At 38.6% G+C, this 21134-nt stretch overlaps 1 protein-coding gene across 1 annotated transcript; it reads right to left on the reverse strand.

Moving 5' to 3' along the window:
- Window positions 1-18023: 18023 nt before the first annotated feature.
- On the reverse strand, window positions 18024-20740 carry DEFB129 (defensin beta 129). Its single transcript, XM_022592986.2, is given in 3 exon segments — window positions 18024-18296; window positions 18299-18724; window positions 20392-20740. Coding segments are annotated over 3 exon segments (543 nt in total). The 5' UTR covers window positions 20450-20740; the 3' UTR covers window positions 18024-18237.
- Between the last annotated feature and the right edge of the window lie 394 nt (window positions 20741-21134).

Raw genomic sequence — 21134 nt, forward strand, 5'->3', positions numbered from 1 at the left:
GGGGTGTCCACACCACTTCTCAGGTCCTTTTCTTGCCTAATTAGAATGAGCTGTGGATTGGGTTTAATGTTAGAGATCTCTGTCTGAGTGATGCATGTGAGTACAAAATGGGGGCTATTTCAATGAGAAACTTCTCCATTTTATTCTCTGAAAATTACATAGTATGAACAATACATGACATTTTTTCAAGGAGCCATGCCCTGTAATCCATAGATTCCAGGTTTTGTTTACCAGAAACAATGCTAGATGGAGCAGACGCATTCTGCTAGATAAAGATTATGCTACTAGTTAACACAGTTTAGTGAGTTTCTGGAGTTAGCATGTTTATAAGGGAAATCTGATGCAGTCAATTTTGTTTTCTTCTTTCCTTCCAGAAGCATCCCTGGTAAATGGAGAGAACTGATTGTAAGACTGTTGTTTCTTTCCCATTTCTTAAAATGAAAGCATTGAGATATCAAAGAGATGTCATCACTGAATTTATGACTTACAAAGATTGTGTGTTTTTCTTTTTGAATTTTATTTTATTTATTTATTTTTTATACAGCAGGTTCTTATTAGTTATCTATTTTATACATATTAGTGTATATATGTTAATCCCAATTTTACAAGGGTGTGTGTTTCTTAATGGGAATTTTTAGCACTTTCATTTCATAACTCCTATTCTGTACCCTAATTCCATGTTTCCTAAATTCCTTTTACAGTGTGGTGGCCAGAAATAAATGCAATAATCCAAGGGTGAACTAACAAGGTCACTTAAGTTCGGCAATTGCAGGAGCTGTTGAAGTCCTTTAGGATTATGGAGTCTTTTAGGATAGGCATATTCATTCCTCCCCCTCCTTATACTGGGTCACTAATAGATGTAATAATCAAGACTTATATAGCTTCTTCCACATCATTTCTCAAAGTATGAAATGAGGTTATCCATGTAGATGCCTTATTATAGAACTGGCAGTGGGCACGTGCTCCAAAGCTGTTGCCACTGGGAGCCAAGGTAGCATGGCAACTATGTGTAGGGGCTCTGATGTTAGAAAGACAAGAATTCAAGTCCTGGGTGTACAACTTATCTGTGACCTTCAGCAGTTTAACTTACACCTCAGTTGTTTTATTTATGTATAGCGTTGTTTTAAGGACTAAACGAGATAATACGTTCAAAGCCCTCAGTACTGTACCTGGCACCTGAAAATGCTCTATCACTCTTAAGTATTCTCATTATTAATATTGCTTCTCTATAGGTCTTCCTCCAGGTTGCTATTCTTTCTTTAATACCCTTTGGTATTGTCACAGAGCACTTATTAATTCAATGGATTGCCTTTGAATTGAGCGTCTATTTATTGATCTTGTTCACCAGGATCAATTTTCAATTCTCGGGTTCTCTGAGAGTTAGACTGCATCATCAATAAGCCCTGGATACATGGAATTGAGAGTTATGAGGTGGTTTTGCCACAGATGCATAGAATCTCTAGAGCCAAAGTGATCTTACCATTAGCATCAAATGGTACTTTTGTCATAATTATGCGTTAGTTTCTTCAACTGTGCTCAAAAGTTCAAAAGCTAAGAAAAGGTTTCTTTTCCCAGAGTCAAGACAGGGAGAGCATCCAACAGTATCAGTGGCTCCTGGTCATGCAGTTCTTAAGCAGTTTGTTTTCACCTAGTAGAGACTATTGTGCACTCTCATTATCTTGTCTTAAATTTTTTCCATAATTTGAATCCACAGGAAGCTTGACGATCTTATCATTTCACAGAATATCACACACGTCCACAGGGTGGGCACCAGACCTGATGAAGAGAAAGTAGGTGATACTCTAGTTACCTGCTGGATATAAGCCAAAAGATGCAGCAGAAACTCCATGAAAAGGATGGAGGCTTCCATTTTAGCAGAGTTGCTGTAGATCCAAAGAGGAAGACAATCTGCTCCTCCTGCACGCTTACGTGCTAGCTAGCTCAGCCTTTTTGAATTTTTGAGGCATGTTGAGAGTGTTCTCTGGCCTCTGTCTTCAAGATTTTACTGGGGCCAAGAGCAGGCAAAAGCTTTCCAGCTGGTCCAGGCTGCAGTGCAAGCTAATTTTTCACTTGGTATCCATCCCTCTCACTCCCACCAATTAAAAAAAAAATTCCAGCTATTGAATTAGTCACTTTCCTCCATTCATGACACAGAATCATTGTATTGTATGTCTTTCTTCTTCTTCTTCTTATTATTATTTTCAGTTCGCGGGCCTCTCACTGTTGTGGCCTCTCCCGTTGTGGAGCACAGGCTCCGGATGCGCAGGCTCAGCGGCCATGGCTCACGGGCCCAGCCGCTCCGCGGCATGTGGGATCTTCCCGGACTGGGGCACAAACCGGTGTCCCCTGCATTGGCAGGCGGACTCTCAACCACTGCGCCACCAGGGAGGCCCTCTTCTTCTTATTTTTTACTCAGAGCTATAATAGCTCTGTGTCTATTGAATCCATTGCTCTTAACCTATGTATAGCATTCTAAAGTGTGTATCTATGTAATCTTATGGATCCACTACCCCAGAATGGCTACCCAGAGTGCCTTAGAATGCCTGCCAATAGCAATAATGCTGCAACTAACAACATAGTATAATATATGTTCTCTTAGGACTTGCATAAGAATATCTTTGGGATATATTGAGGAGTAGAATCCTTGGATCATGAGATCAGTGTATAATAAATTTGAATAAGTAGTAGCAGTTTGTTCTCAAGAGGAACTGTCCATACTTCTAAAAGCAGTATTTGAAGATTCCCATATTCCAACGTCTCCCCTAACGTGTGCCGTTACCCAGTTTTCTAATTTTACCAATCCCATTGTTGGTTTAATTTGCTTTTCTCTTATTACCAGTGAATTTAAACATCTCTTCATGTGCTTTGTTGACTGTAGAGTCAACACAATCCCTATCAAAATTTGAACAGGATTTTTTTTTAGAAATTGACAAACTGATCTTATCATTTATATAATAAGGCAAAAAATAATCAACACAATTTTGAAAAAAGAACAAAGTGGGAGGACTTTAACTTTCTGATTTCAAAACTTACTATAAAATGACAGTCATCAAGATACTCTTAACACAACGGGAATAGAATGCAACTCCCTTAATCTGATAAAGACACTCAGTCGACAAGTTAAAACCACACAGTCTAAGTGTTCCCTCCTCCCCAACAAAATCATTCCTAAAGTAATTCTTCCCCTAAAATATGTCTTATCCTGTCCTGTCCTTTCAATTTATTCCTTCTATGATCACTAAAAATCACTCATGTGGATCTCTAGAAGTTATCTAGAAAGACAAAGACTGACAGGGAGTTATCACTCCAATTTGATAAATCCCAGAGTTAATGATGACATGGACCACAGATCTGGATAGCAAATCCCAGGAGCGTAGAGGAAGTCCTTTAAGGACCACTCACCAACTTACTCTCCCTCCTCCCAAATTAAAACAAAATAAAGCTGAAGATGTCAAAGCTGTTCTCTTTCTCAGAACAGGAGTTTACTTAGAGGGCTCATCACTGCAAAGAAGGAAACTACTACTCACTGGGAAAAGCTGTTGTGTGTGAAAGTCAAGAGGAGTCTGGCTGGACCCGTGAGGGCAGTTCAGGGAGCTACATGTGGTTGCTAACTTTGGAGGGCTTGATGGCAACTTTGGGTGCTTCATCAGAGACAGTTTTGGGTTTAGGCCCATGGAGTTACCCTGAAAAGAAACATTTCTAATGTTGGGCAGCAACAAATTACTCTTGGACCCTGTTCTTCTTTCCAGGGATTGTTGGATGCTGAGGGCCTCCATGGTTAGGCTCATCCTCACTCCCCCATGCTTTGCTTTTTCTTACTCCGATGTTTTTCTGACCCCAACGAAGCCTCTTGGGGCCACATCCCGATGGGCAGCCAAGATCAGGAGAGAAAGCTTCATGATGGGGCGGCACTCAGAGGGGCTGGACTCATGTACCTTTAGACTCTCACTTCAGCATTCATATTTCTTCAGAGCTCAGGAGATCCATGGTTGATGGAGGTACTGATTTACTTTGGAGTCTGGAGCAGTCAGCTGTGAACCCTGTGTGAGGTGGTCCTTTAGAGCACCCTGGAGAAGTCTCAAGAGACAAAGCCTCTTGCATCCTTGCACTGAGAGGTCCTGAAGGGTATAAATGATGTCTTTTCCACTTTAACTGTCAGCCCAGCTTGGCATTGGTAGGCACACTCAAGCCTGGGGGAAAGAGAAAACAGTGTGGGTCTAAGAACGGACCCCAGGCTACTTCTTCTCCATGCAAATTGGGATGGTCACGGTGGCCTTTGCTGGAGGGTCAGATGCACTCCACCGAGGGACCAATTAATAAACAAGGAACTGAAAGTGGATGGAAGAGAGCAACTTCCCATGTGAAAGAAATTCATGTCCAAGAGAACAAGTTTCAGAGACCCAGGGATGGAAGGAAATGCTAAGTACTACCCTACGTAGTGTCACATGCATTATCTTATAACAACAACTCATGTGAACTTGGGTCTGCAGTAAACCTAAAATATGGGACAAATTAAAGGACCTGCTTTGTTTTACATCATAATGTATTAATTTATTTTTCATTTTATGTCAGTCCTCTGCCATTAGAATGTAATCCCCATGGGAACAAGACCTTCCTTATCTTGTTCACTTCAGAGCCCCAAGGATTTGCCACTTATCTGACACATACTAGGTCCTCATTAAATAGTCAAACGAATGAATGACAGACCAGAAACATAAAGTGAACACAGAGCTGTCATGATTTATGACATGGAAGGAAAAGGAATAATTTCTGTTGAGTATGACTGTGGGCCACAGAGTGTTCCAGGTGTCTTATTTAAGTTATATCATTTAACATTTTTTACCAATTATTCAAGGCAAGGAATATTCTCTCCATTTTGCAAATAAGGAATTGGAGGCAATTCGAATTCAAGTTTCTGAGCAGAGGTCGTACAATAAGTAAGTGGCAGAAATAAAATTCACACCAGTGCCAATCTGATTCCAAGGGTTGTGTGTTTGAAAGTCTGGCACCTCAGCAGGAGGAGGAATGGTGTCAAGGCGATGACAGAGGCAATTACAATTATGTTTCAAAGTGAGGCTGCAGCCAGAGGATACATTCAGGAATTCTTTTTTGTTTTTTCACTTTTAGTGACTTTTATTGTTTTCTTTTTATCCATAACTTTACAAGCAATACATGTTTATTGCAGACAATTAGAAATACATAAAAGCATAAAGTGAAAAATAACAATCATGCCTAATCTCCATCCCCCAGAGATAACCACAATCTGCATTTTGATGCATTTCCTCCCAGTGTCTACATATTTTTTTTAATTGAAATATCATTGACCTACACGCTATGTTAGTTCAAGGTGTACAACATAGTGATTCAACAATTTGATACATTACAAAATGATCACCATGATAAGTCTAGTTACCGTCTGTCATCGTAAAAGAATATTACAATATAATGACTATATTCCCCATTCTGTACATTTCATCACTGTGACTTATTTATTTTGTAACCAGAAGTTTGTACCTCTTAATGCCTCTCATTTATTTCACTCAACCTCTCACCCCCTCACCTCTGGCAACCACTTGCTTGTTCTCTGTATCTACAAATCTATTTCCATTTTGTTATGTTTGTTCATTTGTTTTGTTTTTTAGGCCCCACATATAAGTGAAATCATATGAGAACTGTCTTTCTCTGTCTGATTTATTTCACTTAGCATAATACCCTCTAGAGCCATCAGTGTTATCACAAATGGCAAGATTTCATCTGTTTTTATGGCTTAGTAATATTCCATTATACATAAACATATTACATTTTCTTTTTCCATTCATCTATTCATGGACATGTAGGTTATTTCCATATCTTGGCTATTGTAAATAATGCTGCAATGAACATAGGTGTGCATATATCTTTTTGAATTAGTGTTTTTGTTTTCTTTGAAAAAATACCCAGAAGTGGAATTGCTGGATCATATGGTAATTCTATTTTTAAGTTTTTGAGGAACCTCCCTACTGTTTCTATAGTGGCCACACCCATTTACATTCTCACCAACAGCGCACGAGTATTCCCTTTTCTCATAATCCTTGCCAATGCTTGTTATTTGTTGTCTTTTTTGATAATAGCCATTCTGACAGGTTTGAAGTGACATCTCATTGTGGTTTTGATTTGCATTTCTCTGATAATTACTGATGCTGAGCATCTTTTCATGCGCCTGTTTGCCATTAAAATGTCTTTGAAAAATATCTATTCAGGTCCTCTGCCCATTTTTAAATCAAGTTGTGTTTTTTTTTGTTGTTGTTGTGTGTGAGTTCTTTGTATACGTAGGATATTAACCCCTTGTCAGATGTATTATTTGCAAATATCGTCTCTCATTTAGTGGGTGACCTTTTCATTTTGTTGATAGTTTCCTTCACTGTGCAAAAGCTTTTTAGTTTTGATGAAATCCCATTTATTTATTTTTGGTTTTGTTTCCCTTGCCTGAGGAGAAATATCCCAAAAAATATTGCAAAGGCCAATGTCAAAGAGCACACTACCTATGTTTTCTTCTAGGAGTGTTATGGTTTCAAGTCTTACATTTAAGTCTTTAATCCATTTTGTGTTTATTTTTGTAAATGGTGTGAGAAGGTAGTCAGTTTGATTCTTTAGCATGTAGCTCTCTAGTTTTCCCAGCACTACTTATTGAAGAGGTTGTCTTTTCCCCCATTGCATAGTCTTGCCCCCTTTGTCATTCATTAATTGACCATATAGCATGGGTTTATTTCTGGTTTATTGATGACTGTAGCTTTTTAGTATAATTTGAAATCAGGGACCATGACACCTCCAGATTTGTTCTTCTTTCTCAAGATTGTTTTGGTTATTTGAGATATTTTGTGTTTCCATACAAATTTTGGAATTATTTGCTGTAGTTCTGTGAAAAATGCCATTGGAATTTTGATAAGGATTGCAATGAACTTGTAGATTGCCTTGAATTAACAATATTATTTATTCCAGTCCATGAGCAAGGTATATCTTTCCATTTGTTCATGTCATCTTCAATTTATTTCATCAATGTCTTCTTCTGATTATTATTTTGAGTACAGGTTTTCTTTACCTACTTGGTTAGATTTATTCCTAGGTATTTTATTCTTTCTGATGCAATTGTAATTGGGATTTTCCCCCTTAATTTCTCTTTCTGATAGTTTTATTTGTATATAGAAATGCAACAGATTTCTGTATTATATTAATTTTGTATCTTGAAACTTTACTGAATTCAGTGATTAGCTCTAGTAGTTTTCTGGTGGTCTCTTTAGGATTTTCTATGTATAGTATCATGTCATTTGCAAACAGTGACAGTTTTACTTCTTCCTTTCCAATTTGGATTCCTTTTATTTATTTTTCCTGTCTGATTGCTGTGCCTAGGACTTCCAGTACTATGTTGAATAAAGTGGCAAGAGTGGGCATCCTTGTCTTATTCCTGATCGTAGGGAAAATGCTTTCAATTTTTCACTGTTGAGGATGATGTTAGCTGTAGGATGATCATATATGGACTTTATTATGTTGAGGTATGTTCCCTCTATACCTCACTTTCTGAAGAGTTTTTTAAAAATCGTAAGTGGATGTTGAATTTTGTCAAAATCGTTTTCTGTGTCTATTGAGATGACCATGTGGTTTTTATTCTTCAGTTTGTTAATGTCACAGTGATTCAATTGCAGATATTGAACCCTCCTTGCATCCTGGGGATACATTCCACGCGATCATGGTGTATGATCCTTTTAAGGTATTGTTGAATTTGGTTTGTTAATGTTTTTCTGTGGTGTTTTTGTCTGGTTTTGGTATTGGGTGATGTTGGCCTCATAGAATAATTTGGGAGTGTTCTTTCCTCTTCAAGTTTTTAGAATAGTTTGAGAAGGGTAGATATTAACTCTTCTCTAAATGTTTGATACAATTGACCTATGAAGCTGTCTGGTCCTGAACTTTTGTTTGTTGGGAGTTTTTAAGTTACTTATTTAATTTCATTACTGGTAATTTGCCTGTCCATATATATATATATATATATATATTTTTTTTCCTGCAGTACGTGGGTCTCTCACTGTTGTGGCTTCTCCCATTGTGGAGCACAGGCTCCAGACGTGCAGGCTCAGCGGCCATGGCTCACGGGCCCAGCTGCTCCGCGGCACGTGGGATCTTCCTGGACTGGGGCACGAACCCGTGTCCCCTGCATCGGCAGGCAGACTCTCAACCACTGCGCCACCAGGGAAGCCCCCTCTACTCATTCTTTAAGAGCATATGAGGTATCACTCTTTTGGGAGCCCATTCTTATTTCCTCACATCCACATCCTCAGCACTCACTCCCCCTTGCCTATCTGGGGATGGAGGCTCCCAATCCTTAGTGTCTTGGCCAGAGACCAAGAAGGAGTAAATGCTAATAAATATTTGTTGAATGACTAAAGAAATTTAAAGAATGTACTTAAAAAAATGAATATAAAGAACTTACCACTAGGGACTTCCCAGGTGGCGCAGTGGTTAAGAACCCACCTGCCAAAGCAGGGGACATGGGTTTGATCCCTGGTCTGGGAAGATCCCACATGCAGTGGAGCAACTAAGCCCGCACGCTACCACTACTGAAGCCTGCGTGCCTAGATCCCAGGCTCTGCAACAAGAGAAGCCACCTCAATGAGAAACCAGCGCACCGCAATGAAGAGTAGCCCCCTGCTCACTGCAACTAGAGAAAGCCCGCGCACAGCAACGAAGACCCAACGCAGCCATAAATGAATAAATTTAAAAAAAAGAGGACTGGGGCTGGGACTTCCCTGGTGGTCCAGTGGTTAAGACTCCACGCTTCCACTGCAGGGGCACGGGTTTGATCCCCGGTGGGGAATAAAGATTTAACATGCCACGTGGTGCAGCCAAAAAAAAAAAAAAAAATTACCACCCCTTTATTATTGACCTGGCTTACTTACAGTTAAGTGGAATAGCATTCATAGTTCATTTTGATTAAAAACTGTGAAAACACAGAAGTCATATTTTCTCAAGGTCATTGTCACTGTCAAGAAGAAATTCAAGGTCATAACAGATTTTTCCTGGATTATATTAAGAAATTAATGTAGCTTAATCATACCTAATTTACTTTCTAGGTTAACTAACTAATACAAAAGTGTGATTAATATTTTTTTCAAACTAACAATTACAATCTGTGTATACATGATTTTAAGAATAATTTAACATGTTAACTTCAATATACAACTATATTCTGATGTCATTATTTTATTTTATTTTTTATTATTTTTATTATTTTTTTTTGCGGTACACGGGCCTCTTACTGCTGTGGCCTCTCCGGTTGCGGAGCACAGGCTCCAGGTGCACAGGCTCAGCGGCCATGGCTCCCGGGTCCAGCCGCTCCGTGGCATGTGGAATCCTCCTGGACTGGGGCACAAATCCGTGTCCCCTGCATCAGCAGGCAGACTCTCAACCACTGCGCCACCAGGGAAGCCCATCTCTTTATTTTTTAAACAAGTATACACCACAATGTTTCAAGTAAGGTGAATGCCATGAATATGAAACTTGCAGTCTGCAGTATCTAGAATCCAGGGGAAGTGAATTAGACAGAAGTGATAGTTATTCTAATTAAACAGTCAGGTAACATCATGACAAGTTGGTCTGCAGCATTTCAGTTTCTTTTTCTTAAAGATTAGAGGTCCCATGTGGTCTCTAGTCTCTTATTTATTTATTTTTGACTGTTCCACGTGGCTCGTGTGATCTTAGTTTCCCAACCAGGGATTGAACCTGGGCCCTAGGCAGTGAAAGCACTGAGTCCTAACCACTAGACTTCTGGGGAATTCCCTCTAGTCTCTTTGTTGTGTTTTATGTGAGACACATCACAGAATGGGAAATTTTCAGATCTCCAATAATGGCAGTACACACCTTTATTTTCTAAATCCTCAAGCTAAAACATGTACTGTCTTGAAGTTGTCTTTCTGGATATGAAGGCTTACCATAGATTTGCTGCAGTGATCTTAACATAAAATCTTTTGTAAGACAGATGACCAATTGCAGCTGTCCCAGCAGCAATGATAACTGCTGTGATCCATTCAACTCATATGCTGGAATTAGAAGTCAGACTTATGGTGCTGTCACTTGCAAAGTATGACACTAAGCACAAATGGACTCCTCTATTTTCCCTCTAAAATAACAACTTTTCGTATTTATTAGTAAATTCAAACCCAGTTTGTGTGCAAAAATTCAAATTATTTGACAATGATTAAATAATCATTCCATGCTTGTTGTCTTTTAGTATGCATTCCGTGGCTTTTATTCTCAGAGTTTACAATAAACAGTCACATCTGACTATAACTTTATATAAACTGATATCTTGGGTTTGAGTATACAAATCCTACTAAGGTTGCTCAGTTTTCCTTACTGACAAGCCAGAATGAAGGCAGAGAAGTCTTGGAGTGTTTTAAGAGGAATGTGTTGTTCCTACCTCTTTATACCCAGAGCTCAGAGAGAAGGAGAAAAAGGATATCATCTCCTTTATGACTCACTCATTAGTCTGCTCTGGCTGCTAAAGAAAAATACCATAGCTTGGGTGGCTTTAACAACAGAAATGTATTTTCTCACAGTTCTGGAGGCTGGAAGTTTAAGATCAAAGTGTTGCCAGGTTTCGTTTCCCCTGGGGTCTCCTCCTTGGCTTGTAGATAGTCTTACATGGTCTTTCCTCTGTGCGTGCGCACACTTCATGGCCCTTCCTCTTCTTATAAGGGCACCAGTAATATTGGATTAGGGCCCAACCATATTACCTCATTTAAATTTACTTACTTCTTCAAAGGTCTTTTCTCTTAGTATAGTCACATTGGGGGTTAGGGCTTCAACATATGAATTTTTGAAGGACACGATTCAGTCCATAACATGGTCCTTCGAACATTTAGTGTGTTGTCAAAGGAGGTAGATAACGTCTGTCTTCCATGGGAACTGGCCAGGCCAGAAAAGTCTCTGGCTCTCTGAGTAGATGAGTAGAGAGCAGGGAAGTCAGCCATGATGCTGTTTCCTGCTCAAAGTTTTCTCCACTCAGTTGGGTACAGGCTGGAGCCTAGATAAGCAGGGTCAGCTGCTGTGTGCCTCCCTTGTCATCCAGGACCATCCGTTCTCCTTCCTACTTTCTGAGCCTCAGTTATTGACAGAGTCCTTTTACTTTAATTAATATTTTTCTGGACATTATCTCCAGCTCCCAAATTGTAATCTGTAGTTTTGTGTTCTCCCATTATCTTAGGTTTTTTGTAGGTCAGCTGGATCTGTATATACTTATCATAGTCTCAAGCTTTATAATTTTTACAAGTGACAGTTCGTGTTCATAAACAGTATTTTCAAAGTAGTTTTGGACTGGAAATTGGGCTATTGTAAGTGATGTGTGTAGTAAAAGGAAGGTCTTCTAATAAGTTAAGGTTCCCTCTCAAACCCTCTTTTCCTATTAGTCCTACCCTGTATTCTCGCCTGCCATAAAAGCAGCAACTTCATCCTTACATATGGGATTAACCTGCTACCTGGCAAAGTAGGAAGGATTCAACTTCATACATAGTTCGGGGTAGGGAAGCAGTTTACTGATTGATTGGCTGATTGATTGTTTGATGGCTCACTGTAAAGTGCTCTATAGAAGCAGTGCTAGCTAGTGGAATGTTCATGGGCTTCTAATCTGATCAGTCTGGGTTTGAAGATTATCTCTGAGAAGTTAAAAAATTCAGAGTCACGTAGCGCCTGAATGGTAGGGTTTTGGGGCATCACTGGATGTGTCAGGGTGAATCTTAACCTTGTTGAGTGGTGGGGTCTGGAGATTGTACTAGGATGTGCTATGGTGAATCCCAGGGGAGAACTTGCAGTCATGGTGGGGCTCCCAAGGCTTAGAAAAAGACTCCTCTCTGCCTTTAAAATAGAAAATAAGATGTTTTCACCAAGAATATTAATGAATAATTGCAAGGGTGGTCATTTCTGGCTTCTCTGTATTTTTTTTTTTTTTTTTTTTGCAGTACGTGGGCCTCTCACTGTTGTGGCCTCTCCCATTGCAGAGCACAGGCTCCGGACGCACAGGCTCAGCGGCCATAGCTCACGAGCCCAGCCGCTCCGTGGCATGTGGGGTCTTCCTGGACCGGGGAACGAACCAGTGTCCCCTGCATCGGCAAGCGGACTCTCAACCACTGCGCCACCAGGAAACTGTGGCTTCTCTGTATTGAAGACTGGTCAATTCTGTCTGGGAAATGTAACATTTACTCTGACTGGGCTTGGCTCAAGCTAACATTAGGAGGGTTCTACTACTGTAATGAAAGGGAAGGACAGTTATTGGAGACTTACCATAGTTGTGGTTGTGGGATTTCTCTAAGGAAAAGGATATTCTCCAGTATCATTCATCCTGAGAAGAGAAGGGTGAGTTCTATGATAGGAAATGAGGACTCGAAAGAAGCCCTTAAATTTAGGTGAGAAGGAAACTTTCAATTCTTTCTGTAAGTGGAAAATGAAGAGAGCACTCCAATTATGAGAAGATAAGCTGGACTTTGAAGAGTTTGGCAAATAGCTGTAGCAGGGAGAAAATCTAACACTCATAAGATATACCTGGGGTTGCTCTGGGAACACGTATTTAGCAGGAGTTCAAATTATTCTTTGTGTGGAAACTCTTTTATTGTTGTACAAACAGTTTGAGACACATATCTTAAAAAGTTGCACTCTAGTATCACTGTGGGGCATTGTGGGAAAATCTTTGTCTTCCTTAGGGTGAAATTGTAGTAAAGAACCAGTAGGTTAAGGAAAGGTGGTCTTTAAGTTGAAGGAGGTGATGTGTAGCAGAGAGGAATATGTTAAAAAAACTGGGCTAGTGGTCCATACCATTGTAATTTGAGCAATAAAATGAAGTGTGTCCTGGGATATAAAGAAGCAGATTCTGGAATATAATACATAATGTTTACATCTCCATTTTATAAACAAATGCTCATATGTGGATAAGTGATTTGTTCAAGGCCACACAGTAAAAAGTGCCAGACCCAGAATGTTAGCCCAGGAGAGCACTGGATCTGTATTTCTATACTCTTAGATTCTGTACCACAGCCCTCAGAGATATGGCTGTCTTCTCTAGATCAGCATCATCACATTTGTCTAATAGCCCTAGAGCTACTTGTGCCCTCAAACTCTCTAACCTAGTGCTGTCCAATATGGTAGCCACTAGCCGCATGGGACTACTGAGTACTTGAAATGGCTAGTATGATGCAATATGCTGTAATAGTAATATACATATGAGATTTCAAAGACATAGTACAATAAAAGAATGCAAATCTCTTAGATAATTTTTACATTAATTGTACATTGAAATGATAATGTTTTGGATTTACTGCATTAAGTAAAATTTATTATTAATATTCATTTCACCTATTTATTTTTACATTTAAAAAACATCTTTATTGGAGTATAATTGCTTTACAATCTTTATTGGAGTTAGTTTCTGCTGTATGACAAAGTGAATCAGCTTGAGTTTATTTTTATGTATGGTGTTAGGAAGTGTTCTAATTTCATTCTTTTACATGTAGCTGTCCAGTTTTCCCAGCACCAGTTATTGATGAGGCTGTCTTTTCTCCATTGTATATTCTTGCCTCCTTTATCAAAGATAAGGTAACTACATGTGCGTGGGTTTATCTCTGGGCTTTCTATCCTGTTCCATTGATCTATATTTCTGTTTTTGTACCAGTACCATACTGTCTTGATTACTGTACCTTTGTAGTATTGTCTGAAGTTAGGGAGCCTGATTCCTCCAGCTCCATTTTTCTTTTTCAAGATTGCTTTGGCTATTTGGGGTCTTTTGTGTTTCCATACAAATTGTAAAATTTTTTTGTTCTAGTTCTGTGAAAAATGCCCTTGGTAGTTTGATAAGGATTGCACTGAATTTGTAGATTGCTTTGGGTAGTATAGTCATTTTCACAGTGTTGATTCTTCCAATCCAAGAACATGGTATATCTCTCCATCTGTTTGTGTGATATTTAATTTCTTTCCTCAGTGTCTTATAGTTTTCTGTGTACAGGTCTTTTGTCTCCTTAGGTAGGTTTATTCCTAGGTATTTTATTCTTTTTGTTGCAGTGGTAAATGGGAGGGTTTAATTAATTTCTCTTTCAGATTTTTCATCATTAGTATATATGAATGCAAGAGATTTTTGTGCATTAATTTTGTATCCTGCTACTTTACTAAATTCATTGATTAACTCTAGTAGTTTTCTGGTGGCATCTTTAGGATTCTCTATGTACAGTATCATGTCATCTGCAAACAGTGACAGGTTTACTTCTTCTTTTCCAATTTGGATTCCTTCCATTTCTTTTTCTTGTCTGATTGCTGTGGCTCAAACTTCCAAAACTATGTTGAATAATGGTGGTACGAGTGGGCATCGTTGTCTCGTTCCTGATTTTAGAGGAAACGGTTTCAGTTTTTCACCATTGAGAACAATGTTGGCTGTGGGTTTGTCATATATGGCCTTTATTATGTTGAGGTAAGTTCTCTCTGTGCCTACTTTCTGGAGAGTTTTTTTTTTTTTATCATAAATGGGTGTTGAATTTTGTCAAAAGCTTTTTCTGCATCTACTGAGATTATCATATGGTTTTTATCCTTCAGTTTGTTAATATGGTGTATCACATTGATTGATTTGCATATATTGAAGAATCCTTGCATTCCTGGGATAAATCTCACTTGATCATGGTGTATGATCCTTTTAATGAGCTGTTGGATTTTGTCTGCTAGTATTTTGTTGAGGATTTTTGCATCTATGTTTATCAGTGATATTGGTCTGTAGTTTTCTTTTTTTGTGGCATCTTTGTCTGGTTTTGGTATCAGGGTGATGGTGGCCTCATAGAAAGAGTTTTGGAGTGTTCCTCCCTCTGATATATTTTGGAAGAGTTTGAGAAAGATAAGCGTTAGCTCTTCTCTAAATGTTTGATAGAATTCACCCATGAAGCTATCTGGTCCTGCGCTTTTGTTTGTTGGAAGATTTTTAACCACAGTTTCAATTCCAGTGCTTGTGATTTGTCTGTTTATATTTTCTATTTCTTCCTGGTTCAGTCTTGGAAGGTTGTGCTTTTCTAAGAATTTGTCCATTTCTTCCAGGTTGTCCATTTTATTGGCATATAGTTGCTTGTAGTAATCTCTCATGATTCTTTGTATTTCTTCAGTGTCAGTTGTTACTTCTCCTTTTTCATTTCTAATTCTGTTGATTTGAGTCTTCTCCTTTTTTTTCTTGATGAGTCTGGCTAGTGGTTTATCAATTTTGTTTATCTTCTCAGAGAATCAGCTTTTAGATTTATTGATCTTTGCTATTGTTTTCTTCATTTCTTTTTCATTTTTTTCTGATTTGAACTTGATGATTTCTTTCCTTCTGCTAACTGTGGGGTTTTTTTTTGTTCTTCTTTCTCTAATTGTTTTAGGTGTAAAGTTAGGTTGTTTATTTGAGATGTTTGTTGTTTCTTCAGGTAGGATTGTATTGCTATAAACTTCCCTCTTAGAACTGCTTTTGCTGCATCCCATAGGTTTTGGATCATCGTGTTTTCATTGTCATTTGTCTCTAGGTATTTTTTGATTTCCTCTTTGATTTCTTCAGTGATTTCTTGGTTATATAGTAGTGTATTGTTTAGCCTCCATGTGTTTGTATTTTTTACAGATTTTTTTCCTGTAATTGATATCTAGTCTCATAGAATTGCGGTCAGAAAAAATACTTGATACAATTTCAATTTTCTTAAATTTACCAGTGCTTGATTTGTGACCCAACATATGATCTATCCTTGAGAATTTTCCATAAGCACTTGAGAAGAAAATGTATTCTGTTGTTTTCAGATGGAATGTCCTATAAATATCAATTAAATCCATCTTGTTTAATGTGTCATTTAAAGCTTGTGTTTCCTTATTTATTTTCATTTTGGATGATCTGTCCATTGGTGAAAGTGGGGTGTTAAAGTCCCCTACTATGATTGTGTTACTGTCAATTTCCCCTTTTATGGCTGTTAGCATTTACCTTATATATTGAAGTGCTCCTATGTTGGGTGTATAAATATTTACAATTGTTATATCTTCTTGGATTGATCCCTTGATCATTATGTAGTGTCCTTCTTTGTCTGTGGTAATAGTCTTTATTTTAAAGGCTATTTGGTCTGATATGAGAATTGCTACTCCAGCTTTCTTTTGATTTCCATTTGCATGGAATATCTTTTTCCATATCCTCGCTTTCAGTCTGTATGTGTCCCTAGGTCTGAAGTGGGTCTCTTGTAGACAGCATATATACGGGTCTTGTTTTTGTATCCATTCAACCTGTCTATGCCTTTTGGTTGGAGCTTCTAATCTGTTTACATTTAAGGTAATTATTGATATGTATGTTCTTATTACCATTTTCTTAATTGTTTTGGGTTTGTCATTGTAGGTCTTTTTCTTCTCTTGTGTTTCCTGCCTAGAGCAGTTCCTTTAGCATTTGTTGTAAAGCTAGTTTGGTGGTGCTGAATTCTCTTAGCTTTTTCTTGTCTGTAATGGTTTTAATTTCTCCATCAAATCTGAATGAGATCCTTGCTGGGTAGAGTAATCTTGGTTGTAAGTTTTTCCTATAAAAGTGAAAGCATCACTTTAAATATGTCCTGCCACTCCCTTCTGGCTTGCAGAGTTTCTGCTGAAAGATCAGCTGTTAACCTTATACAAAAGGGATTCCTTTGTATGTTATTTGTTGTTTTTCCCTTGCTGCTTTTAATATTTTTCTTTGTATTTAATTTTTGATAGTTTGATTAATATGTGTCTTGGCATGTTTCTCCTTGGATTTATCGTGTATGGAGCTCTCTGCATTTCCTGCACTTGATTGACTATTTCCTTTCCCATGTTAGGGAAATTTTCAAGTATAATCTTTTCAAATATTTTCTCAAACCGTTTCTTTTTCTCTTCTTCTTGGACCCCTATAATTTGAATGTTGGTGTATTTAATGTTGTCCCAGAGGTCTCTGAGACTGTCCTCAATTCTTTTCATTCTTTTTTCTTTATTCTGCTCTGTGGTAGTTATTTCCACTCTTTTGTCTTCTAGGTCACTTATCTGTTCTTCTGCCTCAGTTATTCTGTTATTGATTCCTTCTAGAGAATTTTTAATTTCATTTATTGTGTTGTTCATCATCGTTTGTTTGCTCTTTTGTTCTTCTAGGTCCTTGTTAAACATCTCTTGTATTTTCTCCATTCTATTTGCAAGATTTTAGATCATCTGTACTGTCATTACTCTGAATTTTTCAGGTAGACTGTCTATTTCCTCTTCATTTGTTTGGTCTGGTAGGTTTTTATCTTGGTCCTTCATCTTTTGTGTACTTCTCTGTCTTCTTATTTTGCTTAACATACTGTGTTTGGGGTCTCCTTTTCACAGGCAGTGGGTTTGTATTTCCCATTGTTTTTGGTGCCTGCCCCCAGTGGGTAAGGTTGGCTTGTGTAGGCCTCCTGGTTGAGGAGACTTGTGCCTGTGTTCTGGTGGGTGCAGCTGGATATTGTGTTTCTGGTGGGCAGGGCTGCGTCTGGTAGGGCAATACTTTTTTAAAGCATTTTTAAATGCTTTTTAGCTTTTCAGACCCTATTTTTACATTTTTTAATGTGGCTACTAGAAAATTAAAAGTTACCTACATGATTTGCATCTGTGGTCTGTATCCTGTATCTATTGGAAGCACCGCTCTACCTATTTCCTCTTGTCTCACTGGGAATCATGTTGAAAATGCCTTGTCTCAGAGATAGAAGTCATATATCTTCTCCTTTTCCCTCTTCCCTCCTCTCATTCCCCCATAATTTTATCTTAAGTGAGCTCATGAATTTAGGTTATGTTCTGTGGAGAAGGTAGACTTGCTCTCCCCACATTCTATTTTGCATATGGTTCTTTCTGTGGGAAAAATCTATGAAAAAAGAAAGTATGTCTGCTGTTTTCATTCCTGTTGCCCCAAGAAAAGCACATAATATGAGAACCATAAATCTTCATTACAGAGGCTTATTTTGGGCCATCCATGGGCCAAATTCAATGTTGTAGTCAGCATTCCTGGTGCTTGCTTTCTCCTGGGCATGTAAAGTAAAATTCTATCTCTTTCTAGCTCTATATCCTCTGTGAGGCTCCTGAGAGAATGATAACATTATGTAAACTGTGGGTGCTTAAACAGTGTTTATTGAATGACTGATGATAAAGGAAACAGTTCTATGTCTCAGTTTATAGACAGCAAAGATAAAGAGGACCTTGGTGTTTTAAAGGAAAGACCCACATCCCTGCTCATCTGCTTCTTCCAGCTCCAGTCATGTTGTCGGCAGTGTCTATGGTGGTGGCGCTGGTGGTGGGGAGTCAGTGGCTGAATGTCTTCTTTTTTTGGTGTCACTCTTGGTAGAAGTAGCAGTGTGTATTATCTTTCCTGCAATCATGGGGTTGGTGGTGGCAGACTTCACAATGGTGACATTTGGGATGACGCTGGTGTTGATGTTAGCAAAAGGGTTGACACTTTTGAATTTGGGCAGAAGAGCTAAAATATGATTTTTTGTTTGCATCACAACACTAAAATTCTTGGTAATTTTTGGCACTTCCTGAGAGTCCTCTTCAAGTGTGTGGAGCATTTCATTTTGTAGGTAGCTTTTTATCAATTGAACCACTTTTGGTCCAATACAACATTTTTTCTTTTTGCATTTATCTACCTCTTTTTCATCCATGGCACAGTGGTCTTTGCATCTCCCAAAACCCATTACACATCTTCCCAAGCCAAAGTATTCTGCACAAAGAAAAGAGAAAACGAAAGTGCTAAGGTTAATAACTAGATATGATGTTAAAATTGCTGGAGCAAGAGGGATAGAGGCAGAGGGAGTTTGTTAATGCTAAATTTTAAGTACAGTGGTTAGGGATGTTGGTGGAGGCAACTGGCAGGCCAAGAGAGTCTTTGTACACCTCTGAAATCCAAAATAAATCTCTAGTCTCCCTTCATTGAATAATTTAAAACATCTAAAGAAGAAAAAGGAATGAAATTATTTGCTTCAGGGTAAGATTTTAGACCTCTAATCGTAGACACTTGTAGAATATCACTATATCTCCCTATAATCCTAGGAAATACCAACAAGAGTAAAATCTATCATAAAACTAATTCAAGAAAGAATTTCAAAAGAGAATCAATGGACTTTCGGAAGTTCTTGGTTCTTGCCAAACTCAGTGTTCCATGACCTCACTCTCCTTGACAATCGTTTGACCTGTGGTTCCTGGGGCATGGTGTTCTATCATTTTCAGCCTCTCTGGACACTATGTCCCTCAGAGGTCTTATTTATTATCATAGCCTTAACCTCATCTCTATGAAGATAACCCCCACATTGTTATCTATATCTCTGAATTCCCTGCTTAGAGTAGTACCTCATCTTCATCTGCTGGATGATTTTTCCATCCCATTGTTCCATTTATTTCTCTTTTCCAAATCAAGAAGCTTCTCCCTCACTCAACAATTCAACTGATTTTCTATAAATCACAAGAGATTTATGTAGCACCTAATGTTCACATACATTTCAATATTGTTTCTCACCGAAGTCAACACTGTAAAATTCTTGTATTTTAAGCAGCTACACTGATTAACCCTACTATCTTATGTGGAATTTGAGGCTCAAGTTTGACTTTACCCAAGATGACACAGGCATACTGGCTTATATTATAGCCCTTCTCTTAAGGTCCCAAGATAAAAAAAAAAAAAAAAGAAACATCTTTGACTCTTTTTCTTTCCCTTCCTAAACCCATTGCCAATTTAATATCTGGATGCTTCTTGTATTTTGAAACACGTCTCAATGTTTCCATCTTCTTTTCAAAAAACAGTGGCCAATGCTCTAATTCAGGTTTTTGCCATGATATGTTCCTAGATGCTCCTATGGGTAATTTGGGGATTTCTAATAAAACAAAGCTGAGAGAAGGAATGAAATTCTATAAAAATCTGAAAAATTTGAGATGGAGAACATAGACCTGTTTACTGGATCCTGAGAGGAGATTTTCTGAGTGTAAAGGTAAGGATTTCCTCCTTATTATACCAAGGTACAAACTGATAGGAACCTTTACTTCAAGAGATGATTTAAATTAGAAAAAGAGCAAAAATGAGGTAGACTTGGCATGAGTCCCAGATGACAACTCTTAGAGGGCAGGAAGGCAGTTTTATATGCTGGATAATTTCTGAGTACACAAATAACACCCTACTTTCTCTGTAGCTTCCTGTGTTTACCCATCAGACACAGTCTGGGATTGGAGCCTATGGGGATATGTGGGGGATGGTGTATGACTGATGCAATACATAAACTTTTCAGCCATATCTTGGGCATCTCATTTTTTAGCTTCTCTTTGGGTTCCCATTATTACGGACAGCCAAATCCCTGCTTCCTCAAATCGCTCCCTCTTAAACCTAGGATTTCACATTACCTGTGTTCACCTGGTACTGTAGCATGAGGCTGGCAAAGATAGGAAAAAGGAGCTTCATGGCTGGGTGCAAGAGAAGAAGCCTTGGATCTGGGTTCGTGTTCTTGAGCTCCAGCCTTTATTGGCATCTTCATGGCCTTAGGCTATGAGCAGTAAAGTGCAGCCAAATCTCACAACAATTGTGTTTTCTATGATTCTGTTTGAGAATAGCCTTTCCTGAACAACTCATGCAACAAATTTCCTGTTCTTGATCCTGGGGGGGAAATAGAAGACACATAAGATATGAAAGAAAATCCAAACTCTTTACACCTCTCCTTCTTAAGGTTTATTCAGGGCAAGAGTAATACATCTGCTTCACTATTTGTGAACCTAGTTTTGCCTAAGGCATTTAGTGTATGAGATTCAGAAGAGCAGAACTTGCTATAACCATAGACGACTGGAGGATAGAGATTCTGTCTTTTTTGTACTCTTGTTTCCAATGGCCAGTATGGGTACCGAATCAACATAAGAACTCAATATATGTTTGTTGAATAAGTTTGTGGGAGGCAGTTCTTGGCATGACTCTAACTTCTTAAAAAAACGAGATATAGGGCTTCCCTGGTGGCGCAGTGGTTGAGAGTCCGCCTGCCGATGCAGGGGACACGGGTTCGAGCCCCGGTCCGGGAAGATCCTACATGCCGTGGAGCAGCTGGGCCCGTGAGCCATGGTCGCTGAGCCTGCGCGTCTGGAGCCTGTGCTCTGCAGCA

This window comes from Delphinapterus leucas, chromosome 15, assembly GCF_059928025.1.
Source record: "Delphinapterus leucas isolate spDelLeu-1000000601 "Yukka" chromosome 15, BTC_Dleu_Yukka2, whole genome shotgun sequence".
Lineage (NCBI taxonomy): Eukaryota > Metazoa > Chordata > Mammalia > Artiodactyla > Monodontidae > Delphinapterus > Delphinapterus leucas.